Genomic DNA, 27,847 nt, shown 5'->3' with positions numbered 1-27,847 from the left:
TCAGTGAAAAAAAGCAAGTATTTGGAGTTTGGCATCAGATAATAAATTATTATGCTACCAGTTATAGGAATTTGTGACATCACAACCTTTTATGGACGTGTACAAGTGTGACGTTTAAAACGTGTAGTCTAAAAGAATCCTCAGATGAACGGATGTTTTTCTGGCCGTATGGAGCCAGAACAGTAACAGTGCTGCCCTTTCCCCACTTGTTGCTGTGCACTGCCTATCAACTGGCTGAAATGTGGCTACTATATTTCACTATACTTACAGGAAAAGAGCATTTTGGCTGCTTAGTAGTAACATTTCAACTCCCATAAGTACACAGTTGTGTTTTGGAAAGGGAAAACGCTCCACTCATACAAAGAAACGCTGTTTTTAAACTACAGCTGGCAAATTACAAGCTGACCTGCAGATTATTTTCATGTCACACATTTTGTGAGAAATGTGAAAAATAGAATAATAATTTTACTGAGAAATAGATCTATGGCCGCATTACGCACTGGTAACAGATGATTTAGAGTTTGCTAACTCAAACGTTTCACCGTATTACAGGATTTATAATAAACAAAACAAAAACGGCTAGCATTGCTTTAATTTCTGCTTTATATAAGCTTAATGATTCAACAGCTGTATAGGGTAAAACAGGAAGTAAAGCTGAAAATAGCTTGTTAATATGTCAAAGTGTCTGGTTACCTAGCCTGTTAGCTGGCCATATAGTGCTAAGTAACAGGAGGGTAAGGTGCAGTGTTGGTTTCTTAAAAAATAAAAAAAAGTAGTTTGAAAATCTTGGTGTACCTTGCTAGCTAAGCGATGCTCATATAACTAGATTTTGCTCTTAAGGACTGTAACACGTTCAAGGTCATTTATCTAAGCTTTAGATGCAGTAGTTAAAAATACCAAACACTAAACTTCCTGTGTATTTGTTTTTGAAAAGTGAAGCTAAGCGGTTGAAGCAGTCGTGCGCTACGTTTTGTGCTGCACTGGGTTAATGTATAAAAACACTTCGAGCACAAAGCTAAACTGAACATCCCATTTACATTTATAAGGATTTGCTCCTGCTGGCAGAATTTCAGGAACTCTGTTCAAAGCAACAAAAGAAAAAAAGATGGGGGAATATCAGCAGCTACAACAGCGGAGTTCTTTCTGAACGCAGATCAAAGTCAAATCTGAGGCGAAAATACTTTGTCTTTGCTTGTTAAGTCAGATTGGCGGCGTTTGGTTTGATCTTCATTTAAGGCTCCGATCATACGCAGGGTACCCTCTTTTCCATCTGTCACTGTGTTCCCTGCTCCTCGACTCTGCCGTGGATCACAACATGCCTCACACACACCCACACACACACTCATTATCACCTCTGCAGTCAACTCCCATGATGGCCAACAAGTGGGACATTGACAACCCTCCACCACCATTCATAAACTGCTCTGGTCGTCCCTGTTTGATGTCCTCAGTCCAGGGACATTCAAACAACAGACAGCTTCCTCCCCCACACGCTGCAGCAGACTATCAATTCAAAACACCACAACTCCGCCCGTGGCTGTTACCATGGAGATGTGTTGTTGCTCCGGTGACACTGTGGGGGTGGTGCATTTGATAACTGCATACCTACATGCGAGCCCGATTAAAAACTTTTTTTTTTCTGACCCCCGTTAATGCGTTTTAATAACAACAAACAGCAAAATGTCTGGTAAAATGATCAGCTGTTTACATTCTGATAACTCATCAAATAAAACTTTGAACTCTACGGGAAATAGAGATAGTTTAATTAGAAAAATTTTAATCATTTTTTTAACAATTTTTTTTGGATCAATAATGAATTAATTTGATAAAAAATACAAATCAAATAATTAGAATATTGCAGAGAAAAACTTTACAGAAACAGTAAAGACTAAAGAGTCTTTAGTAGTAAAGACTGCAATCATTTATTGCAAATATAACAATATCCATTATTGTTATTCTTTATTGGAAGTATCCAGATTAGAACAACTTGACATGATAAATCAAAGATTTATTATTGTTTAATAGACAGTACCACTCTGTCTTGAAGTTACAAGACGTGCTAGTTGGGCTGGGCGACATAATTTAAAAATGAAAAAATCTGAGCATTTCTTTTTAATGCCAAATCCAATATCTGATTTTAAAGATATTTTTCACTCACTTTGTCCACTTAAAAATAAACAAAAAATTACTGAATAAAATTGTTTAAAAATTTGCTTTTATATCAGTCAATCGGCTTTTTGTTCTTGCTTTCCTGTCGTAAAGGATTTACATGCTGCATCGCTACTACAGTAGCAGATTTTTATTTTTTTTAAGGGAATCAGTTTAAAAGTGTCTAAAACCACGTGTACGTCACACTTGCAAAATTTTGACTTGCAAAGATTTTTGAACATTTTGTCTCTTTTCGCTAACATGTTAGCGATAGAAGGGCGATAGAAGCCCTATTTAAAGGGCCTTTCCCTCTTTAAAGGGCCTTTCCAAGACATATTCTCAAATTAATCAGGTGCAAAGTTCTGACTAAAATATGTGATATTTATACGGCATACTCACAACTACAGCAAAAAGCGTCACCCTGTGACTGGGGAAAATCAGGTATGATTATGTTATGCTTCAGTGGGTAACCCCATGACTTAGCCTCACATGATATTCATGGGTAACAAGTTAACGGCATGAAGGCATGCAACTTTCATAAAGCTGAAAGATTTACAAAACCAAGGCCAACATGATAAGGAACTTCACGTCACATTCACATGAGATTTTACCAAAACATAAAGAAATTAGGAGAAGGATAACTTCAAAGAGTTCTTTTTTTTTTCTTTATTTACCTTAAATGATACTAGAAAACATCAACTTCAGAAATTCATGAGCAATAACATAAAGTCAGACTTTTATATAGTTGGGCAACTAAAGAGTCTGGTTGTAATACTTTCTATAACACAATATTTCCAGTTCCACTTTTTTGTCTGAAAGTGGATCTGAAAAGTGAACCTCATTTATTTATACATCAGTGCTTCCTCATCCTAAGCATTTAACACCACAGATGTGACTCAGTAAAAATATATGTATTTTTTTTACTAAGAGGCTAAGAGGATGAACTCAATGGAGCTCCTTTGTACAAACCAATGAATTCTTTAAATTAGCAGGGTTTATTTATAGTGGAAAATAAACCTTTGTGTCACACATCATTTAAGATTAAGAGCAACTTACTGTGAGAAATGACCATTAAAACCTTGGATCAAATGAAAAAGGATTGCTGAGTTCAGATTCTTTTGGCTGCTGACCTAAAGAGCATCTTTAAAAGTTTCCCCAACTGTTGCAGCCCTTTGATTAGTGCTGCTCCTCGGTGGTTTTGACAGTGCCAGCTATTAGAAAAACAAAAACTCTGAAAGCGGTTTATTCAGTTTAAATGTAATCATATTAAATATTAATACTAAACTAGAAGTCTTACACAATGGGATACTACAGCAACAACAGCCTATGTGTACAGGAAAAGATGTAAACTGAAAATATAGTCGCTTGTCCTTGACACCAAAACGAACAAAAACAACGTTATAAAAATGGTGGCAAGGACATTATTTGTGTCTTTGATAAAAAATGTTTTAAAAGAATTTATTTATTTAAAAAAAAAAAACGTTTTAGAACAACTCACCAAACAAGGCCTACACAACGCCGTACATGCACAGCCATAACAAATCCCACTTTTCACATCTGTCATCTCTGAGTTTTGCTTACCCAAGACACGATGCGGAGAATGGTCTGAGGCTGCTGGAGGAAGGTGACAGGGTCGAAGGCTCCCCCGGCTTTCCCGGCTCCGTATGCCTGCATCCCCTCCATTGTCCTCCACCTCCTCTCTAGACAGCCGCCTCTCAGATGATCCCCGTCTCCTTCCCCGCTGTGTGTGTGTTTTTTTTTTCTTCTCAAAGGCACAAGGTAGGTGTGTGTTTGTGTGTGTGTGTGTAGAGAACCACCGGGTAGTCGACACGGAAAAATTCCCCCAATCCTGCTCCGGATGGATGCAAAAAATAAAAATAAAAATTAAAAGCTTTCGAGCGCGCAATATTCTTCTCCCTCGTTTGTCTTTACTTTGTGTTTTTGTTTATTCCGGCTAGGAGCTGAGCTGTCTGGATGGAGGTGTGTTTCAGTGTTTTGATGATGCTGTATTACCCCGCCACGTGAACGCGCTTCGGTCGTCACGCCTTGAGCGAATCGTGTTATTTCTACGGGAGCGCGCACCCACTCTACACACTGGCCCCGTGAGCAAGCAGAAATGTTTATAGGGCACGCGCCCCTGCTCACAGGATCACAAGTAGTCACGCGCTGCTTTGGGTGGCTCGAATTCAAAGAGCTCTTTCCCCTGGGATGATGCCACACCGGTTACATTGGAAACATATAGAAAACAGTTGCTTTCTTTATATCTAATTAAAGCACACAGTAGCACTGCTCCATCACATTAAAAAGACAAATGTATGCATCTCACTGTAATTGAGTGATTTATGGTGCATTTTTCTGCCCTCTAGTGGTCATATTATTCTTTGCTTCAATATGGACTTCTTCTATTTTAATTACTGCTTTATGCATACTTTGTTTAAAACAGCCCATATTGACAACACTTGGTTAGCTGGTTAGCATACATGGAAATGGCGGAAACTGAGCCGCACACACCAGAAAAGTTTGATATGCTTTTCTTCTCTGTTTACAAACGCTCTGCCTTACAAGACCTCTTCAGGGGAACTATGCCATGTCATCACAAGTAGCCAATGAGAACATGATATAGCCACTTACGTGCTGGCTGAGTGGACCAATGAGTCGCTACTGGGAACGGTTGCTAGGAAACGTGTTTTGTCCATGTTGCCGAGGCGAATGGAAGATTAAAGCAGCTAGCAGGAATGCTATTTCATTTATTAACAGAAGCTTAACACATTTCTCACGAGGTTTCGAATGTACGCCGTATAATGGTGAAGTTGAGGGCAAGATGTCTGCTTCTCGGTAAGGTTTGTGGAAGTTTAACTGCGAGTTTACGCTGTCTTACAACCCTCACACAGGGGCTAAAAGCCAATGAACAGGCAAACATCTGCTTCTTCTTTATTAAATACACCCTAAAGCTCAGCTGACATACGTGTTTATCTACGTGTTATCATATACTAGCTACGGTTTGCTGTTCCTCCAATTTGCTGGTTAAATCCAACTAAAAACATTACAGGAAATTATGTTGGACTCTCAGCCAGCTAGATGTAGTGTTTATTGTCAGTATCCACGTTTCCACCTTTTCAAAGCATTTTTCACGCACAATATAGCATGAAAAATGATCTGCAGAATAGCAAATATTTTAAAAGACAGAAAAGTCCATTTTAAGACGTACAGCAATAAATGCAACAGCAGTTGATCAAATGTGTTCTTAATGTGTTCTTGTTAAAATGTGATGTAAATAGCAAAAACATAAAACAAACTTTCCAAGTTTTACTGAAAAATCATTATTTAAAAACATCTGTCTTGTCCTGATTTAGCCAAGGATAATTGCTTATCGTCCTAATATCTGAAAAGACAATTAAACATTTAATCTATTGTAATCAGTTAATGTATAAAACACATCTAAATCACTTAGTGAATATTTATCTGTTAACAAAAACATAAAAAAAAATAAATCACGATTGACAATGTAGTTTAAATAAAGTCCTTTTTTTTTATTCCTATATGTACAGGGGATGCTGCGGTGGGGAAAAGTTGTCTTTCTCACATCTTCTACAATGATGGATCTCTGTTCCAGAAGAACTATAGCTTGGTGAGAGCAAATTGCAAAATGTTAATCATATCATGTCATCAACTAAACTAGTCTGGAGAGCTTTCATCACCAATAATATTGGTCTTAGTAGTGCATAAAGTACATAATGTGCTTTTTGAGAGCCCACATTGATCTATTTGGAATTACTGAAGTACAAAATAGTCATGAAGGAAGAAACTAAACTATTAATGTGACTCTGTAAACTATGGCTTTCATTGCTGGATGATTTTAAAAGCCTTGGACTAGTAAGTTGCATTAAGTTTCTGAAGTTAATCAAATGTAATATTTCAATTTCAGCTTCAACTGAGCACAACAGCTTGATCCATGGGTATAGATTATTGTTGTAATTGTTTAACTACATTGTGCTTTATTAAATTTGTTGCGAATTGTTGAATTTTACTCACAGGAGCTAACTGAAGAACATGTACAAAACACAACATGATAATAGTAGCGATAGGTTATATATGTTACATAATTTTATGTCATTTCAGATGTTGCTACAAAGCTGCAGTTAAAAACAAACACACCAGAAGAAATGGTATATATTCAAGTGATATATATTTGTGCTTATTGTTAAAAACATTTTTTGAAAAGTACGAGCATCTGTATTTGTATGGCCTACTTCAAGTATTATGGTAAATAAATAATTTGCTGGAAGCCCATTTTGATCAAATGAAAAGAAAGCAACATTAGACCAACCTAACAAATGCTTTAGTTATGTAATGTTAGCAACATATGTACAGTTAAAAATGATTCACAATCCTGGCAAATTAAGATTTGAAATTTACTCTAAATGGAAATACAGTCATTGTAATGAATTCTTGAATTCATTACCATGAATTTCAACAAATTTCTTTTGTTGAAATTCATGTTTTTTGAGGTGAGCTTATTTTTACACAAACTTTATTGTTTTGTCTTCATCTTTTTGTTTAATTTAATTTTCTGTGACACTGACAAGGTTTTATGAATTGAAGATTAGATTCAGCTAATTTTACAAGCCAGTAAAGACCAGATGAAACAATAGGAGTGAAATTTTATTTTTATCATGACTTTACTGCATGACTTGTGAGTATAAAGTATATGCAGTAATGTTGCCCTCATTAATTTCTTTCAAAATAAATAAATGTTTGCTGAGTGTATCATTTAGTCCAGTGGCTCATTGCTAAACTAAAAGGTTGGAAAATACTGGGTGGAAAAAAGCCAAGAGTTACTGTGTGTGTTTGTGTGTGTGTGTGTTTGTTCTGGCTTTGCTACTTCAGCACTATTGGTGTTCTGAGGTGACAAGAACGTCGATAATTAATACTGCAGGGTTCTGGAAAGCCACTATAGCAGGTACAGCAGCATTGTTGGATGTTTTGATGTTATAACCACAAGTTTACAATGCAACCGATTTTTGTACAATAGGTTGTCACCTAAAAAAAAAAGAAACCCCACCAAAACAGGACATGCTTGTAAATGTAAAGTTTCAGAAAAACACAAAAATGGTATCTTATGCTAATCATCACTGCTAGGTTAGAACAATTTTAAAACCCAGTTTAAAACGTGAACTAATAGTCTTTGTTGTAAAAGTAAAAAGTTGCTAGATTTGTCGCTTTTTGCAAAGTAGTCACTAGAGGTGTCTAAAACGCCGCTAAATATAGCAACATAAGTTGCTAAGTTGGCAACAGTCCTGACTACAACTTGGCTTAACCCTCTCTGCTCATCCCCACACATCCGGCCACGCCCCTCAGCGTCTCTTGGCTCCACCCACTTTGGTGAAACTCTTCAAAATTTGTAGGTTGTGCTTTCACGTAGTTACACTTTAAAAAGAAGTTTTAATTTTAATCAATTATTTTAAAACACCTGAACAAAGTAAAGCTGATTGTTGCCTTTTCTGGAATATTCCCACAGCTACCTCTAAACATTTATATGCAAAAGAAAGAGCTTCCATGAGCTAATCCTAGCGAAGACTTGCTGAATCAACAACGGAGGCAGTGAGCCATCCAGAGGTTTTGCAGAAATCTGATTTATCCAGAAATACAGTTTTAGCAAATCAGATCTCTTGTGGTCATGTCAGTAATAACGTTCAACAAATTTGCATAGCTTTAACAGTGACGAGCAAAGATCAAGCACCACCTACATGCACTACGCTGGTTGACTTTAGAAAATAAGCTCTATGCCAATGTAGTACTTGTGTCATAAAAATTTAATTCCTGATGGAAAAAATAAAAAGTGTTTCTTGATTTAGAATGAACTCTACAAACAGGCTAATGCTACAAATGATCTCCCCCTAGTTCACCTAAATCATCCTTCAGATTGTTCAACTTTTGATGTTGAACGGCGGCCGATGCCGGCCTGCCATTCTGCTCACGTCCTCCTTTGAAAATGTCAGACAGCCTGGTAGCAATATTCCAAGCTTATTTGTTGCTAATAGGCTCTCATTGACATTCCAGCAAGAAGCTTCCTATGCATCACACCAGCTCATTAGACCAGTCTCTGGTGGGACTGCAGCATGTTCTGTGTGTGTGTATGCGTACCAGCGGAACCTCATTATGAACTGTGACTGTGTATAAATCAGGTAAATGTTGATCCGAAGCTGTATGTGTTTGTATTTCGCAGAAGCATCGACTGTGAAAGGTACGCGTGGGTGTTTGCAGATTTCAGCCTCTTGCATTTGACATGCTTAGTTAACTACGAGGTGCAGAGATCAAATCAATTTAGAGTTAGATGCTGATGTGAGGAAACCTAGAAATTTACTTCTCCAAGGTCAACTCTAATTGCTAATCAACAATTTTCTCTGAAGATAAACTCCTGGAACAATTATAGCAGAGTGCCTTGGCAGTCTGGAGGAGGGTGGAATTTGATTGAAGTCCATCTTTTTTAAATCTAGTCATTGTGACTGAAAAACGTAACACTCTATAAGAGAGAAAAATAACACAATTTATGGTTCAAACCACACTTTATATGCACATTAGTGCAGAAAAACACCCTTAAAAGCTCCATAGTTGACTTATTTCCCATGTTTGATATGTATTGCTAGGGATATAACCAAACAAACCTTACTGATATCATAAACCCTCACTCTTGATTTAACCAGTAAACTTTTGGATCTCCATCTTGTTGTAATGATACTGCTGTTTAGAGCTTGTACTCCTCCTTTCTTATGAATTTATCCTTATTGAGACATTACTGGGACTTGGATATAAAGCAAACGAGCAAACAGTACCTGAGGTCTGGCAAGGATCTCAGCATCAAGGTAGGTAGTGAATTTGCATTCAAGCCAAGTTGAGCAGCAAATTAGTGACGTCTCTGTGTTGGCATGAGCCATAAATCACCATGGACAGTTTGCTGTGTGCAAAGACAACTCATTTACCTCTGTGCTTGGCTCTCTTGTTTGTATATAAGCATAATGTAGTTGTAAACTGATAAATTCATTTGAACGAAGCCGCATGTGATGTGACAAAATGTTTTTTTTTTTTGTGTTTGTCAGACAACGGGAGTGGAGCTGGTGATGAAATGTATCAACATTCCAGAGACCAATGACTCCGTGGTAAGTCAATGAAAGTTCATGATCACTCCTTAGGAATTAGTTGTATTTCTGTGTAATTGAATTCAAGATAACCTTTTTTTTCATAGTCAGCTACAATGTTGATAAAAATTCTATTCAAGATATTTTAATCTACTTGAATGCACAAAAATTTGAGGTGGTGATATAAATACATATATATATATATATATATAAATTCCCCTCTCACCCTCCATGGGTGGTCTCTTTCATCCTCTGAGCTCGGGTCCTCTACCAGAGGCCTGGGAGCTTGAAGGTTCTGCGCAGTATCTTGGCTGCGCCTAGAACTGCACATTTCTGGACTGAGATGTCTGATGTTGTTCCTGGGATCTGTTTGAGCCACTGCTCCAGTTTGGGGGTGACTGCCCCGAGGGCCCCGATGACCACAGGCACCACTGTGGTCTTCACCTTCCAGGCCTTCTCCAGTTCCTCTCTGAGGCCCTGGTATTTCTCTCTGGTATATATATATATATATATATATATATATATATATATATATATATATAAAACATATTACACATATATCTATAGCATTTAGGATAAAACTCTTTTGTCGTTAAATACCCTCGAAGTGAAACAGGGCAGTTGTTCACGTTACGTTAATATTTCATTTCACATTAACACATAATAAATGTGTATTTGTTGTGTTTAATTAATTAATTCTAGTTAAGATAATATGATGTTGTCATATGTTAATTAACAAAATAATTTTGTTGCGTGTGAAGACAACACACCGATAAGTGGCATAGTTTTAGTTTTAGCATCATCCAGTTTAAATTCACCAAAGCACTGTTATGTTATTGCATTTAGGCTCAAACATGTTTATTTTCTATTTTATTATTTGTCCATTTGCCTCTTTTAATGTATTTCTAATATTGTTTTAAAATAAAAAAGCTTAAGAGGTTAAATAAAAAATCTGCCAAATGTGCCAATTTTTTATCCGATCAATCATCAGAATAATCAATAGAATAATCAATGACTAAAATGATCGTTAGTTGTAGCCCTAGCGGTGAATGGGATTGGGACAAAATGCAGTAAATGAAAACAGTAACTGTGATATTAATGCCAGCTGATTATATGTAGCATGAAATAAGTGCAACAAGAACCTCTTTTAGTATTTATTCACTCTATGTCCACAGTGATATCTTATTACTTTTTCTCTTATTAGCCTGAAAATACTTAGTTGTAGCTGTAATTGATTAAACTTGGCTCAGACGGATCGGTCGGCTCTTTTTTTGTTGACCAAAGAGAATCGAAGCAAACGAGGCACCGGTGTTCTGGACCCTGAGTGGGAGTTTTGCCAGCACTTCTTGATCAAAAGCATAATATCTTTGAAATAAAAAGTGATACTAAATTGGGAAATATAGACACAAACCCTCTACATTGTATTCTTAGCAAATTGTTGGACGTCAGTGAACGTATTAAATGTGTATTTAGTCATGAAATCATCCACGACACAGAGCGTGAATATTAGAAAAACAATATTAGCATATGCTAACAACTACATATGCTTGAAAAGATAAGCTGCAGTTATAAAAAAAAAAGCATATTTTATTCCGTTTGTTTAATTAGGTGATCTATCGGCTAGTTGCGGTTAGAATTCAGCAGAGGCAACTTTTGGTAATAAATATCCTGAATTACAACAGATTTAGAGACAAATAAGCAACATTGTAGATTAATCTGTGGTAACATTTAGGCTTATCTGCACAAAATGTATTAGCTACCCAGGCGATGTTCAGGGTTCTTATCTGTTTTAAAACTCTCTAAAAAAAAAATCACAGGGGGGGCTGAAAACAGAGAACCAGAAACCATCACTCACAGAGAAAAAGTTTCGCCAGACATGTAACATTGTTAGGTCCTTATCAGTATTCACTAAGCAATACGGCCGAAGAGTAGGGGAAGATGGATCTCCTTTCCACGGAGAAAAGGAATGTTAAATCGCGTAATTTGACTAAATCTCTGTGGGAAACACCTGTGCCGTCCTTTTCTCTCTTTCCAGGAGCTCTATATCTTAGACTCGGCGGGGAAGGAGATGCTAGTGGAGGGCTGCGAGAAAATGGTCAGAAGCTTCCCTGGATTCTTCTGTTTTCATTTGCATGAAACTAATGAGGTTCTCCGTTTGGAGAACCTCATTAATGTCGCAGGATTAGAACAAATGAAATGGGTGTGACACCTCTGCAATCACCTTGCCTTCTGCAGTGGGGGGAGCCATCTTTGCTGTGTCTGGTGTTCGATTTGACCAATGAGCAGTCTTTTGCTAACTGCACATGTTGGATGGAAAGAGTCCAAGCACACTGCAAAGGCCTCCATGTGCCAGGTAAGAAAAGGAGGACAAAAAATGAGGTTAATTTGTGACAAACCTAGAGTTCGATATAAAAACACAGGTCATCTTATAAAGTTTTCTTAATGGAAAAGATGACAGGTGGGAGCCTAATCGGCTCTTTGAAGGGTCTCTAAAGCAGAACTTTGCTAAAATCTCAGCCAATTGGACGTTGGTTCATGTCCACTATATTCATACTTTATTTTTGTTTTAATCCTAATAGAATTTTTCAGTAAAATAGCAAGAACTTAACAATTACGCTATATTACAAATACATTAATCCATTCTAACAACTTCAAGATGTGATTGGACAACTTTTGTTTTTTGTTTTTTTCTTTTTTACCTTCGGTTAATTTAAATAAAAAAAACGCCCCTTCTCCACATCATTTAATCATGTTTAACTTTCCCTGAAAACATCAAAGAAAAAAAAAGCTAAGTTTTGGATGAAATTATTGAGATAATTTTGGTTTATTTGTGTACTGAAGTCATTTAGGGGCAAAAATAGGCGAGCATAAATATACAGTCTGGGTTTCCCCCAGTGTATTACAAGCCTGGCAGGCCACCTACCGATTCCGATTGTTTCTTTTCCTGTCTAAAAAGCTGCTAAGTATGCGCGTAACTGTCGACCTCCCAGGTGTTCTCGTGGGCAACAAGTCTGATCTGTCCGCTAGAAGGGAAGTACAGGCGTCCGTGGCCAAGGAGTGGGCCCACAGCAAGGGACTGGAGTACCACGAGACATCAGCTGTGAGTGAAGCTGAAAACACTTCATGCTGTTAATAGCCTGATAATGAGTTGTTCCTCAAACACACCAGTGACATGTCAGCAGCATCTCATTGTGATCACGCCGATGTCTTTCAGAAAGAGATGGACAACTGTGACGCCCCGCTCCTCAGCTTAGCACAGTCCTTCTACTCTCTCTACCAGGAGCAGCGTGAGATCATGCAGAACCTCGGGCCGGGCTAGACTCCTCTTCCTTCACCACAGAGCTTACAGCCGTTTGAGACAAACCACTACGAAGGAATTGCTTTAGGAAAATAGGATTTTCTGACAAGGACACCGAAAGGCTTTCTGATTATTTTTGGTTTAAATAAAGGACTAAATAAGGAGCAGGCAGTGTCTTGTTTCATCATCAGGATAGCAAGATCTGTTTTTACAGCAGTGACCTACAATATCACTGCAACTCATTCTACAGTAAAAAAAAAAGGCAAAAAGCTGCAGTTTTTAAGTTTTATTAATTTTTTTTCGATATTTGTTTAATCTTATACGATGTTGTGACAGTTTGTTATGAGACAGATAATCTGTGAAAAAATCAATCTCTACCTCCTCCCTGAGTTACTATTGCCGTTTTAAGAAATGCAACAAAAACAACCAATCAGAGCCAGGAGGCGGGGTTTAGCACTGTCAGTCAACCTGCTGGTAAATGTCTTACCAGCAGGTTGGTAACTTACTGTCCTGTGACAGTAAGTTTTCCTTACTGTCACAGGAAAACTGTTTATACACAGTTTGCTAACTAGACTGAGCACTTATGACAGGCTGCGCTAGCTGCAGCGCAGCAGAGAGCAATGATGGGGAGGCAGAGGGAGGATGAGCATCGCCACATGAAGTTGTGATTGATATCGCTAAGACCCGCCTCCTGGCTCTGATTGGTTGAAGAAGGTGGACAACCAAAGTTTTTTTCTCAGATTATCTGTCTCATGCCATACTGTCATGACACAGTGACAGTTTCAACCAATGTGTAAAAAGAATATTTTTTCTAAAAGTTATTCTGCAGCTTCACAGCACCTCCTCCTTTCTCTTCGCCTCTCTACATAGCTGTTCCCAGTTTTGGGTGACAATTTACTTCATATCAGCATTGCATTTTCACTTGAATTGGATTGAAAGAAAAAAAAAGTATTTTTTAAATTGTTTTTACAAAACTCCTATGTTCCTGCTTTCACCTTTTCCTCCTGCTCTTAAGATTTTTTCCTCTTGCCATCTATCTTGCTTGCTCTTTTGATGTGCTGTTAAGCCCTCTACTCCAGGCTGTCAAATATACATGTATATTATATATTTCTCTCTCTTTTTTGGTCCTGTCCCCGGCGTGGCGCTAGCAACCAGTAATCACCATCCTAATTAGCGCCCTCCCATTCAAACCAGGTCACAGCCATGTCCTTGTTGTCTCTCTGCCTTTCAGACCAGCTGCCACCTCTCAAATGAGGCCATGATCAGTTCAAGCCAGGCACATTGTTTTTCGCTGTTTTTTTTTTTTAAAATCACATTATGTTATATTATACAATACACCATACTTCTCATAATATTAATAAATTGCTTTTAAGGGCTCATGTTCTATTAAGCAAAAATATTAGATGAGCAGATGTTAGTACATGATCTCATTTGACCACAACTAAGACAGAATGTGACTTATTCACTACTTTTTTTTTTTTTTTTTTTTTACAAGCCAGGAATCAAACTTCTGTGCCTAATAAAGTGGCTGGCAAAGGTACAAACTTCATTAATGAATGCAATAGTTATTTTCAAACTACAGAAAACCATGTCTGACATTTTGTGTGAGACAAAATAATGTGTGTTCCAGCAACATAGTATAGTTTTGTAGGACTATCAAGTGACTATGTTACCTTCAGTTATAAAAATGATATCAAACATGACTTAAAATAAATTTGACTTCACAGTTTAAGGCTATGAAATTGGGCCTCTGTCCCTTTAAGAAAGTTCCAGCTTAGCACGAGGACCCTAAAACCACAAATAAAATAAAATAAAAATAAAAAACCCTTATAAAAGCCTTTTATAAAACCTTATAAAAGGTTGAAAGGACCCCGTCTCTTAAGACTTCTTAAAGGTTGGCAAACATGGTCTGAGAAATAGCTCATATAATAAGCTCAGTTGATGCCCAGTCACACCAGGTGTTTGCTAATTGCTGCTACTGCTAATTAGCAAACAATTTGGAAGCTCAGAAACTACAACGCTGAGGAGGAGCTGCCTCTGGAAGGCAGCGCTGCGTCCACCCAGGGCTTTTACACATCTGAATGGTTTCCACAGGAGATTAAAGGATTTATCCAGGATGCATGAAGGAATCAAAGCAACCCTCCAGGTACGTTTTTGATGAAGGAAAAACAATATAACATGATGTAAGGCCCAAAAAAGTTGATTTACAGAATACTACCTCTTTATAATACCATTAGTACTTTCATAGGAAGCTGTGTTGATCTAATTTAATAACCGATAAGGATTAGGTGTAAAATGTCCACTTGAATCATGTCATTGATTAGTTGTTTCTTGACTGCTGATTTTATAAGCATCTACACAACTGATGAAACAAAATACATGAACTAAAAGATTTTTGCTAATGCAGAAAGCAAAACACACACAGATCTGTTGAACTACAACAAGTTTTATATCTTTCCAGATTTTCATTCTTTGTATCTCGGTTGCAATTCTAGCGTTCTAGTGGTAGCATATCCTGGGAGCAAAACTTAATAATTTCACAAGACAGAGTGTGGGCTGTTGCTTATTGCTTTGGGAGAAGCCTGTTCATATCCACAGATATTGAAACACTTGGTCAAAGAAAACAGAACTGCTTAGGTCAGGTCATTTTCACAAAAGTTTTCTGCAAGTTTCCCCCCAAACATATCCATCTCTTTTGCAATAATTAGTATTTATGCACTTTGGTTTGTAGGTCCTATGAAGTCTCCCTTGTGATTCCTAATTTGGGTAAGTTTGTCACACATAAATGTTAGCCCAACCCTTTTAGTACAAAGTGATGACAGATTATTCAATTCAGCATTAATATATTAAAAACACTCTTTTTCTGTTTTTAGTATTGCACAAGTAAAGGTGCTCATATTTTCATTTGGTTCCTCATTACAAATAAATAGCTTAAGGCCTTGTGTGATCATGGCGATTAAATTTGATACCATTCATCAACCCTCAAATGAAACAATCAAGGTTCCTAGATTAGCACAAATGTTACATCAGTCGTTCCTTTGATTTTATGATGTTGGATTGGTATCTCAAAAAATTAAATTTAATCTAGCGCCAACAGGTCAGTTTTACCAAACAAACTGAAAATAACTTGCAGCACACGAGTTATTAAACGAATAAATGAGGGGTGATGCTGATCCAAAACTTCGACAGATTAACACTTTGAACATTATACCGTCATGTTAGAACACTAGAAATAAGTCTAAAATGAACGCTGGTTTGTTGAACTCTCTAGTTTTCTGTTTGTGTTTGTGTGTGTGTGTGTGTGTTTGTGTACCCAGCACAGCTTGTTCTATAGCCTCAAACAGTCCCTGACCTAAAAAGCTGGCTAATTGCAGGTGTGGAAGGAAACAACAGCTGTTCCTAAAACAAGAAGGGGGGAAAAAAATGTGTCATCCCTCTGACTCAACCAGAGAATGCAATAATGAGCTTTAATACCTCCAGTCTCACAAACACGACAACGAAGAAGATTAATTTAATTGCCGTTCGCCTTTGGAGAATAAAGAATAAAATGACAGCGACTGCATTCAAATGACTCTGTAACATATTTCGAAATGTATCAGTAGCTTTCGCACTGTTTCTGTTGCTTTTTAGATAATTTCAACAGTTTTGAACTTTTGACCTCATAAAACACACAGCAGGACCTGCTGATTGTAACAGACCTTGAGGTTGAGGTAGTCATAGTATTAGCTATGTATCACCAGACACACCCAGTTAGAACTCAATCGTATTTGTTGTTTGAATACTACTATTGCTATTTCTTTATAATTACATAAAATCTGTTACTAAATTAGCTCAATATGCTTCTCAAAGAATTGTTGAGGTTAAGGGTTTTCTAAAGTGGCATTCTCTCATTTGAATCCCAACTAAAGAGACAGAATCGTGTCAAAACAAAAACGGTTGAAAGGGTTGTGAACACTCGCTTAAAATATCTTTTTTTTTTCTGTTATGCGGAAGAATTATGCAACCTAATCCACCTCGAGCAAAGACTGCTCCAGTCACCAGGATTCCTCCGCGCCAGACGGAGGCAGTGTGGCACCGTTTCAGTCAGGCGCCACAGCTGGCCCGGACCCTTCCAGCTCTCCTCCTTCCCACTCACTCCTCCCTCGCCTCCCCTCGGAGATCACAGCAGTGCTGCAGAGAGACATGGCAGCCTCTCTGATCTTCACACCAGGGGAGGACACCAAGGGAGAGAGAGAAAAGAGAAAAGGTGGCGACAGATGGAGAAAGAAATGGCTGAAAAGATACACGCAGGATAGTGGGGCTGATTTTAAAGACTTAGATTGTGTTATCATCTCCCGAAAGCTAGTTCCTGAAGCTTAAAATCACCATGTCACTTTAGAGAGATTCAGCCGTTTCATTAAATTTATGCTGAGTGAGCAAGAACCCATCAAACAGAAATCATAATGTTAGAGAAGCCTGCATGTATGTACGGTACGATGTGTTAGCCAGCAGTTTAGAGAGGATCCATTCTTGTCCAAACCTTTTGGGTGGGCCGGTCTGACTGACAGCTGACCCAGCTGGCGCACCGAGGCACAACATAAGCACATTTGCTGTGGCAACTGCAGCTCATAGGTCAGGAACCGACCTATGAGCTGAAAAACAAGGAGCTCACCTTTTAACAAAGGTCAGGACTAATCCATCTGAAGTAAATACTCACTTTAAACCATTAACTTTTAATAATTAGCTCCTGTGGTTCACGTTAACACTGCACTGTGTCAAACAAACCAAACCATATGAAAGACCTATTACAGTCCTCGCCTGTGGTGGCACTGCACAAAGACCTCTTAAAGGAATTGACACAAAAACCTCAGAAGAAGACACTGAGCGCAACTTCCTTCTTTAAGAAACGTGAACATAAATAGGGTAATGCTAGATTTTAGCGGTTGTACGATTTCTCTTGTCATTGGTCAAAGACCACGAGATTCTTGCGACTGTTTTGGTTTTATTTACCCAGAATGCTCTGCGTCGTAGTCCATTTCCTGTATTTGTAGCGGTCTGCGGTCCGCTTGTATGCAGCCTCGTTTTCAGAAGCTAGACGTTAAGGAGCATACTCATGATCCATGTAAGAGTCTTGTAAAAATATTTTGATGGTTTAATTTCAGCAGCATAAGATCTGCATTTCACCACACCGCGTTAGAAACGAACACTTTTAAAAGAAATGTGACTACTTATGCAATAATGAATATTTTCACGGCCTTTCATATTCTTCTCTTGCTCTAACAAAAACTACGGACAGTCAAAGCGAGACCTCCTTTCGCCTCTAAAACATGATGTTTTTCTGATCAAAAATTGTCATGTTGAAACAACTAAACCTGTGGCTACCATCCTGAGCCGAATTCAATCCCTGTACAGTTTTTGAAATTACACAAGTTCTGGTTTTAAACCTCAATCGTTTCCCTCATGTTCATTTTTTAAAGGACAGCCATTCCACAGTTTTAACAGGTTTGCTGTTACACACTTTGACTGATCTAGTTGTATCCAACATTTTATTAAAAAAAAACAAACTGTTGTTTAACATCCATTAGCTCCCAACTTAGTCATAGAATCACATTTGGATGAATAAGAGTCCTGCTGCGCCAACCACTTAGCAAAGTAAAGGCTAACAGATAAAATATAAATATCTTGTGTTTTCTTTGAGCACATATAAACAACACACTCATTCAGGTTCTTACAGGGGAGGGGTGAATTTTTATTCGTCATCAGGACTTGAAGCATCCAAGTTCAGAATCATTCAGTTTTGGCACCCTGAAAGATATTAGACTTTTTTCTTCTTTTTAAATATATATTCTCATTTACAACAACACAATGTTCAAACCAAAGAAGCAAGAGAACTGAGATAAAGAAAGAAAAAAAAAAGAAAAAAAAAGACTAAGGCTGTATTTGAGTTGAACTTAATCATGAAAACAAAATGAAATGAAAAGGCAAAGATTTTCTTCTCTTAAAAATAGCCTTGATAACGTTTGTCCAAAGTTTTGTTTTTGTTCCAAGCAAAGTAAAGCCCCCACTCCGCAGCCCTGAGCCCCCACCCCTAAAACAGGAAGAAAAATGGAAGAGACACAGTACTGTAACAGTTATTTCTATTTTTCCACTGCCCTTACTCGTACCATAGTCTAATTGTTCAAAAAGATAGGTTTCCTTAAAAGCAGATTTGATGATTTTTTTTTTTTGGATCAGCATGCATGCAAGTTGATAACTTCTGTTTCTTTTCCTTTGTTTTTTGTGTTTTTTCTTTTTTTGGAGTCACTTCACTTCAGCTCGCTGGTAGCTGTGTTCTCTCACGCACTACCTTGTGTCTTTGGCAGTAGTGGCGTTTCATTGTCCACAGTCGTCTTCAAGTTTGCAGAGAAACGTATTCCCTTCGCCCCACAGTTCATTTCCTCGCTACCCCTTCGAGGGGCCAAAAATAAATAAGTAAATAAATAGATACATTAATAAATTAAAAAAAGAAAAAACGACAACGGAAAAAAAAGGTTAACTTTTCACCTGTTAACCCTGAACAAATATGGCGGCCAGGGTTTGTTTTTTTTTTTTGTTTTTTTTTGTTTTTTTTTCTTTTTTAGTGGACTTCCAAAATGTGTTTTATATATATATTTTTTTATTTTATTATCATAAAAAATGTGATAATGTGTCTAATACTAACCAATTTCTATTGAATAGGCAGAAGTCCAACAGATGAACCAGTCATGCTGAATCCTCCATCTTGGTTTCAGTTTGCATGACGACTTCAGTTACTTTACTTTTTTTTTCTCGTGGATATTTTTTTGCACCAGGGAAGGCTAGTCATGATATAGTAACATATATATTTATATATTTATATATGATCAATAGTAACTTATTCATCTTTTTTTTGTTTTTATGCGGCCTGAATTGCTCCCTGCTTGAATCCCAAACCGCAGTAGGTTCACAGTTTAATGCGATTAAAGAACGAAATCAAGAGGAAACGCCAACTCAACGAAGGAGCGGGGTGTAAGGGACTACACTGTGTGTGTGTGTGTGTGTGTAAGAGGGCGTGTGGTATGACAGTGCAAAGGCAGTTTCATAGGCTGGGCCAAAGGGGCAAATTGTGTGCCCAGTAGATTTCTATTAGGAATTTAAGAGAAAAAAAACCCATAATAACCTTCATAAAGGCAGTCTGGCCCAGCCTACCACTCCATGGATCCACAACCCTGAGACAGCCACAGACCCCAGACACCCCCCTCCTGATTTATCAACCCCCTCAAACATGTTTAAAACTTGTTAAACATTGTTCATGGGAAAATCATGCATGTTTCTTTTTTTTTATGCAATTTTACTTCTTTACGTTTTTTCTTGTTTTTCTTTTAACCAGAAACTCAATGATTATCTGAGGTCTTCTGAAGAGCTCAGAACCTCACCTCCGCTGCTCCACCCCCGTCCCCCTTTACCTCTCCAGTCTAATTCTGTTTCCCCTTCTTTACTCCAGCATTTTTTCATTTGCTACTCTTCCCCAAAATCTACGGTCCGCCTTCCTGTTTCTCATACAGGTGTGGTGCGCCGGTTGGCCGCTGAGTCTTTGAGGTCCTTTTGAACGCAGTTGTGGACCTGTAGGAAGTTGTGGTCCCTTTCTGTAGAGTTATAGGTCGCTGTTGGGGTGCCCGTTTGGCCCTTGGGCAGCGTGTACATAGACAGCTCTGTGGAAGGCAGCGTCCCGAAGGCCTTCAGGCCCACCGGCGATGCCTCGCGAGAGTGCGAGGGGTCCGTAGAGCGGGACGAAGAGCGCGAGCGGCGTCGATAGCGGTAACGGTAGCTCGGAATGCGCGTGATGGCAGCACCTTGGAGGTAGTCTGCGGCTCGTGCGCCAACTCGCAACTCTCTGTGGCGGTCGATAAACATGTGCACCGCTAGCACACCCACCATTTCGGCCATGATGAAGGAGAGGGCGCCAAAGTAAAAGGACCAGCCGTATGAGTAGCTGTTCTTCTTGGAGTCACTCTTTGAAGGGTCACCGGCGTTGGCTGATATATATACAATGATTCCTATGATGTTGCTCAGTCCTGGAAAGGAGAAGTAAAAACTGAATCAATAAAATTCAGAAAAAATCCAAACATATTTCTGTATTAAGAAAATAACAAGTTAATCTCTGTGGGCAATAGAAGAGGGGTGCTCAACAGGGCCATCGCAATCTACAAGTTCATTGTCAAGGAAATTTGGGTAGATCACATGACGTAATAAAAGAGACATTAGTCTATCATTCATCCTGTTACTTGACTGATATACAGCCTTACCAGCTGGTGGCAGTAAAGTTTCCTTTAGTTGCCTGCCAACCACCATTATAACTTAAGAAGAAGGGACTTTTTTATAACACTTGACTCACTTCCCATGCACAAACATCGATGCTAAATGCAGCAGAACTGGCTGGCCAGCGAGTAACCTCCAATTTTTAGCCCTGGGTTTTTCTCTTAAATTTAAGAAAAGTTATAAAAAGTAAGTGGGGGAGCTGGACCAAGTAATTAGACAAAAACCTTTCACTTTTATATGAAATAAAATGTATAAAGAATTCTCAATATAATTGTAAACAAATTCTACAAATAAATAAATAGTATTTTTGTAGCATGTAGTGGGAGTTTTGACTTGTCATTTTCTAAGTAGCTTGCATGCTTAAAAAGTGTGAGAACCCCTTCTATAGAATGTCCAGCTATACTTTGAATGGTATTAACAAGTGAAATTTTTTTTTTATACAGTATTAAGTATTCAGCAGTGGCCACCGCTAGCTAAAAAGCTAGTTGCACTAACCATAAAACACTAGACCTTAGTTCTACTAACGTGCTATACCAACATGGTATTCAACAGATTTTAATGCTAAAGTGCTAAAAGTAAATCAGCACTTTAGAATTTATCCACAGAAAATAACTTGGGGGAAGGTAAATGCACTAAATATTTTTAAAGTTACCAAAATGCTACAGTGCTAAACAAAAAAAAATTAGCTCTGGCATTAGTGCATTAGTAGATTTGCATAAGTTTGTAGAACATGTAAGTATTCAAACACTTCATATTTTGCCACAATACAACAATCTTACTCATCTTTTGTTATAAATCAACGCAATCTAGCTTAAAGCTGTAAAGTTTAAGCTTTTCCAAATAGAAATTTGAAAGTGGCGTGTATAAGTATACAGAGCTCTTTTTAAGCTTATAACCTGAAATAAAATGCCTACACCAACCAACTGGTTTCAGATATCAAGTAGTAAACAGAGTCCATGTGTGTGTAATTGAATCTCAGCATCAATACAACTGTTCTGTGAAACATAGGACTCACCTCTGTCTCTTTCCAAGTTACACATTAGACTACATTTAATGTGTGATTTTAAGTTTAATTTTTAGGCTGGTTTTAACAACTGCCAAAGTCACTACCGATGAAAATGAACTTATTTTAGCTAACTTAGACACATTTACATTGCATGATGCTGATTAAGGCTGATTCCTTGACAAATAAAACCAAACTGTCACTGAGACATTATCTGTGGAAAACACATCTGAGCAGAGATTACATTAATTACCATAATGTTTGTTCCTGGCAGAAGATTATAATGTAAAATGCATTATTTCTCAATATTAAAAAAATTTCTGACCTATAAATATGTCTTTGCCCTTTACTTGTACCTAATTACATTGTGTCTGTATCTTCACATTCCTGTGAAAAATACACATTTAATGGGAAAATAAGGAGTAAGGATGACTTAAAAAGAACTCTAGAAGATGGAATTGTTTATAACTTTAGGATTGTCTCTATCTTTGCATCTTATTGAGCACAAAGTGCATTTAGGACATGACTGTATCTCAGCGGGTAGAGCCTTCTCAACAGGAATGTAATGCTAGGTCCATCCATGATGCCAGACTGCGGCTCTAGGTAGAACATGCCTTACCACCTTATGTCTAAAGCACTTAAACGGCAAACAAAACGTTTTATTTCACATCCTTTGTAAATCTTTTCAATCTGTTCCGGAGTCAAAATGACAAATCAAACCTAGCTGAAGGTTAGGTTTCAAGCACTTTTATTTCAGTGCTTGAAATAAAAGGTTGTTTTAATTCTCGTTTCCCTCATTTTTCAAAGACCTGATTGAGATGGATCAAAGTAAACGAGTATCAGGGACGCCTTATTTTTAGAGAGCAATCCCAGTGGCCTCCTCCGAGCCTAGCAACAGGGTGAGAAAGCGAGACAGACGCAGCAAAAACCACAGAACAACACAGACTTCTCAACTCGGAGGAGAACTAGTTATGTAGCGCAGCGCAGTAGGCCACGGCCTAGAAACGTAGCACACAGTTAGACACAAAGTGTTCATGAAAATGTCAACCTGCCCTCTTGTTGTCTGCATGGCTTCATCCTGAGGGACTTGTGACACGTACACCGAACGCCAGGCAGCTGACAGTCATCGGTAAATTCTCAGCATCGAGTCTAAACTTTTACTTTGTATTTTTGATCAGTCTTGTCGAAGTTGTAAATTGCTCTCAAGAATGTCGATTCACCTCGCACCATCAAACTTTGTTTCTCATTTTCTCTTGGCCCGTTACTCGTCCTTTGGTCCCTTCCTCCCTTTCCTGTCATCACCCCTCCCCCACTCCTCTTCCTCTTCCTCCCTGCATACCTGCAGAGACGAACAGAATGCCGGCGCTGAGGATGATGTTGTGGCGTGACTTGTAGAACTCACTGGCGGCGATGCAGAGCCCCCCCATGAAGAGGAGGATCACACTGAGGATGGGGAAGATGCTGGAGGCTCGTACAGCACCTGGAGGGACACAAAAAATATATATAGTCCTTACTGCTGCGCACAAGCCGGAGATGTGTCCGACGTCATTTTAGTGCAATTGTATGTAAGGGAAGAAGGGAAAAGAGGAGTAAATTTCTGGCAAAAAATGAAGAAATTTCTGAGCTCCAAAAGTTGAAAATATGCTTAAAAAAGAAGAACTCTGAAATTTTGACATTAATCTCTAGAAAAGACATTGAAATTTCTGAGTTTCAAAAGTCAAACATTTTTACCAATCAGGTGTTTTTTGTTTTTTTTTTTGAAGCAAAAATGAAACCCTAGTCGTGAATCGCTATTTGTGAATGTTGCTTGTGTGTCAGATTTACGAGTGTACCAGAAATGCAAAGGTTCCCCTACGAATCAGTGTATTTGCAATAATTAATGTGACTAATTATTTAAAATTGATTGTGCTAAAATCAATATAATTATTTGATCAATTGGAATTGACGTGTTAAAGTCCGGGCCCTAATAGCCTACTTAGAATAACTTATGTACTTCATCGGTTAGGTGACGACTGGAGACGGTTGGTTGCAGTAGATTTTATTTAGGAGTCAGATTTAAAGGGGATGAAAACAAATGAACACTAGACTTTCCATAATTTTAGAAAAATGGGTATTCTTTTTCTCACTTTCTAGTTATGTACTGCTTCGTGTTTGTTTGTTAGTCAAATTCCAAACAAAACTCCAGTATGTGGTCGCAAGGTGACAAAAGCAGAAGAGTTAAAGGGCATGAATATTTTCCCAAGCCCCTGTCCTCACGCCTGATAGGATTTATATTGGTAGTGGATGTAGACAGAGCTGAAAGTCCATCATGCAAATTCATTCTGACTTGCCGAAGCTAGCACCTATAAGAACAGGTGCCTGAATTGAAGCTTAAAAAAACAGACACATTAAAAGAAAAATTGTGAAAATACAAGTGCTTTTAAACAATAAATAAAAAAACCCTGCATATTAAAGAGAAATATGAGAGCAGAGGAAAAGGGGAAGACGAGAGGAAGAGCACAAAGACTGCAGGCCTTCACTTCTCTGTGAAGCTGCTTTCCCTCCAGCAGTCTTCGTCTCACTGTCTCTCCCTGCTCTCTTTGCACTTGTGCTTTAAGCTGAAGGAAGGCAGTTTAAAAGGAGGATTTTTTTTTTTTTTAAATATGCGGGCCTCCAGGCACACCCTGCCACCAAGCACATCATGGCACAGACACAGAACGACGGAGAGGATTGAGCTGTGAGCGAATGCGCCGCATGGCAGCGGCATCAAGAGACGCGCTCAGTATGTTTTTAGTTTCCTTTTAAAGCCTCCTTGAGGCCGCCGTGGAGGCTGACACTCCGTCTTTCTGGTTGTTGATTGATGTCGCGATTTACATAATGCTAGCTTTCCACAGTCTACAGTGCCACTCACACAGCTATGCATACAAACTCAAACTTTTCACACATACCTACAGAATCTGGCGGTAAGGCAATCTGATGTAAGCATTTTTCTATTTCAAGTAAAAAAAGTTACTGTACGGTTGTATGTTTGCAGCCTTCTGAAGCATACACTTTGTACTAAGAGAGTCAGTAATTCACTTTTAGTTATTTTGGAGCCTCTGTGTTGAATTATGTTCAGTCATAGTGAATAGTTAAATCCCTAAATGATTTAAATTGGTGTTGTAGGCAAGTACATAGTTGGTTTGGCTTTTCTGGTTTACGTCAGTTTGGTTACTAGAATAATTTCTTTTTGGTAAATCTCTCTGCTGACTACACCTTTAAATGTGTTTTACGGAGACGCATCGAGCTCATTGCTTTGTTGTGTGCAGTGATGGATGAATGAAAAGAAATCAAACAAGATATATGAAAGAAAACTGTGGCTAGTATCTATCACAACAGAGATCATTGTGGTTTTATTGACCAGTCCTGTGGGATTGGTTTCATGGACGGATCAACTGCAGCCAAGCCCTACATTATCAAAGCCAAATGTTGGATTGGATGATGTAAAGCCAGCTGCAGTGGAAATATGTTCTTCAGATTGACCTATCAGACCTCCTCTGTCTGGAGATATACCAGACGAGTCTGGATTTGGCATTTGCCAGAAGACCAGCACTTGTGTGATTTCTTTGCGTCAAGTTTAGATTGGCAGCAAGCATGGAGTTTAGGGTGTGGGGCTGTTTTCAGGAATTGGACTGGGCGGCTTCGTTCCTTAGTGCATCATGAACACATTTTGAGCAATGTACCCAACTTTGTGGGAACTGTTTGGGAATGGCCTCTTGGTGTTCAAACTTAACTATGAACCACTGTACAGGTCAATAAAGAGATGCATCAGAGGGTTCGGTGAGGAAGAACTTGCCTTGTACAACGCCAGTGTCTCACATGTCTGCTTCTGGAAGGATTGCTAAAACATTCCTGTGAAGATGATCCTTGACATCGTGGAAAGTGTTTGCAGAAGCTGCCATAGCTGCAGAGGGTGGCCGAGATAATATTCATTTCTATGGATTAGGAAAGAGATGCCACTTAACCCTGGTGTTTACAAATGGGGTTCAAACGACCCCACACCCGTAAAACTTGATTCTTTTGCCACAGTCCTCTACTTTTGCCTCAGTCCTCACACGCACAAGGGTTAAACTGTATAAGTGGCAAGATCAATGAACAAATACTTCAAAAATAGCGGATAAGGATAAATGGTGTCCAAATGCTTGATGTGGTAAGCAACTAAGATTCAAAGCAAATTTATCGTCTTATGATTGTTGGTGGTTATGGTGGTAGGAATTTGCCTCATAATGGATGGGCTGCCAGTTGCTTTTCAGCAAGAAACTTCACCTGCTTCGCCTGTGGGTGATGACCAGAGGGCCCAGTGGTGCATGGCCGCCTCTCCTCTTGTCAGACTGCTCCAGGGCAGCTGTGACTATTTTCCAGTATCTTGCCACCATCGGCGCATCAATATGTGTGTGAATGAAGCATTTTGTGGTCCTCTGGATTGATAAAGCACTATAAGTACGGACCATCTGCATATAAAACTTCATCCAAATACTGCTCCTGCTTTGACCGTACAGGACTGTGAGGTGACTGAGTATCTCGTGAAATAAAAACGTGGGGCTGGATGATGGATACTAACTCTGGACTATTTACTGTCATGAAATTGGTTCGTAATATTGTTTCAATTTCCCCCCCTTGGACATTACGAGATTAAAGAGTAAGATATATTTCGAAATGGGTCTTTTATAATTAATCAAAAGTCAAGTCTATTTATCCAAAAGGACGGAGTAGAAAATATCAATGAGGTTGTTATTGATTATGATTTTCTTAATGGTCAAAAGAAGAATTTAGCAGCTCAGTAATGAGGTTTCTTTTTTTTTTTTTTTTTTGCTTATAAATCTTAACCTAAAATAAATAACTAGGTTGAGTTTCACTTTAAGCAACACCCACACTTATACAATGGATCCACAATACAACAATAGAGGTCAGTCCTGCATCTTCTCCTTCCATCGTCCTTTTATTCCTCCCTCTTCCTGGATGCTTCTGCTGCAGTGGTGTGTGTTTGTGTGTCTCACTGACTTATGGTTTCATTAGTTGCAGCAAAGGGGAGCCTTGTAATTGTTGCTGAATTATGGAGGCGGGGGTGGACATTGCCATGGGAGCTCCCCAGGTTCACACAAACCCACAGTTTAATGTGCATGCACAATCCATCGTGCATAAACCCTCCTATTACTTTATCTCACACACACACAGAAACTCATCCCCGCTCAACAAGCTACAAAGTGAACACATTCATCGATCAACCTACCACCTACTCACTCACTCTCTAAAGTGGGGTGTTTCCTATACACACTGCACGTTGCTCATGCAGGAACAATCTGCTCGCTCTGCCACATGCGCGCTCTTTCTCTCTCCCTCACACACACACACACACGCACACGCATAATTCGCCCACGAAGGAGAACCCAGCAGCAAAGAACATGTGGGATCAGGAACTCGGTGAAACGGCTTCAAGGGAGTAGCTCTCCGCGCACGCGTGTGTGTGCATCTGCATGCAAGGTTGAGAAGCACGGAATCGTGTCACCGATCTTATTGGAATGGAAGAAAGTAACCAGAACGAGCGCTGTACGCCAACCATCGTTTCCATGTGCCTGGCTGAATATGTGCAGATGTTGTGCGTTTTGTAATGAATATAGTACACACATGCACACACACACACACACACACACGGAGGAGTTCACACAGCCTGCCAGTCATTATCATGCCATATTACTCATGTAAATCGTGATATGCCCCCAATGTCAGGACTCGGGAGCCAAAAATAGCAGCAGAGGCAGAAATGAGTCAGATGACGTCATCAGAGGGGGGTGAGGGAGGGCAGGTGACATCACGTGTTTCCTAGTATCCCGACCCGAAACATTAGCATTTTGAACAAGCATCCAGCTTTCTAATTTTAGCAACACAAACAGAAACGCAGCCGCACAAGCTTCTGCTTCGGCGATTTCGGAGCGAATTGGGAGTCTTCAG

General features: G+C 38.8%; 3 protein-coding genes across 5 annotated transcripts in view; 1 reads left to right on the top strand and 2 right to left on the bottom strand.

The window, feature by feature from the left end:
- syngr1b (synaptogyrin 1b) overlaps positions 1 to 4,209 on the bottom strand; it is a 24,258-nt gene extending 20,049 nt beyond the window's left edge. The window contains exon 1 of one of the 2 annotated variants that reach the window (XM_007577973.2): positions 3,730 to 4,209. In XM_007577973.2, the coding sequence (XP_007578035.1) occupies positions 3,730 to 3,831 (102 nt within the window). In that variant the 5' untranslated portion in view covers positions 3,832 to 4,209. The remainder of the gene's footprint in view (positions 1 to 3,729) is intronic. The other variant, XM_007577971.2, reaches the window with a different exon arrangement.
- Positions 4,210 to 4,333: 124 nt separating this feature from the next.
- On the top strand, positions 4,334 to 12,749 carry ift27 (intraflagellar transport 27 homolog (Chlamydomonas)). Of its 2 annotated transcripts, none has more exons than XM_016664029.1 (7): positions 4,334 to 4,983; positions 5,697 to 5,776; positions 9,246 to 9,305; positions 11,320 to 11,379; positions 11,520 to 11,637; positions 12,275 to 12,384; positions 12,565 to 12,749. In XM_016664029.1, exons 1-7 carry the CDS (start codon positions 4,950 to 4,952, stop codon positions 12,601 to 12,603), a joined length of 501 nt encoding a protein of 166 aa, XP_016519515.1. In that variant the 5' UTR covers positions 4,334 to 4,949; the 3' UTR covers positions 12,604 to 12,749. The 2 variants fall into 2 exon arrangements, with proteins under 2 accessions (XP_016519515.1, XP_007578032.1); XM_007577970.2 differs by having other exon boundaries at positions 4,348 to 4,983; positions 12,499 to 12,749.
- Positions 12,750 to 18,789: 6,040 nt separating this feature from the next.
- The window catches only part of cacng2b (calcium channel, voltage-dependent, gamma subunit 2b), a 69,154-nt gene continuing 60,096 nt past the window's right edge, over positions 18,790 to 27,847 (bottom strand). The window contains exons 3-4 of the mRNA XM_007577969.2: positions 23,220 to 23,360; positions 18,790 to 20,633 (exon numbers count right to left, since the gene is read on the bottom strand). Of these exons, the coding sequence (XP_007578031.1) occupies positions 20,116 to 20,633; positions 23,220 to 23,360 (659 nt within the window). The 3' untranslated portion in view covers positions 18,790 to 20,115. The remainder of the gene's footprint in view (positions 20,634 to 23,219; positions 23,361 to 27,847) is intronic.

The sequence above is a fragment of the Poecilia formosa genome, unplaced genomic scaffold, assembly GCF_000485575.1.
Source record: "Poecilia formosa unplaced genomic scaffold, Poecilia_formosa-5.1.2 Scaffold462, whole genome shotgun sequence".
NCBI lineage: Eukaryota > Metazoa > Chordata > Actinopteri > Cyprinodontiformes > Poeciliidae > Poecilia > Poecilia formosa.
This window is presented reverse-complemented; position numbering and strand designations above follow the sequence as displayed.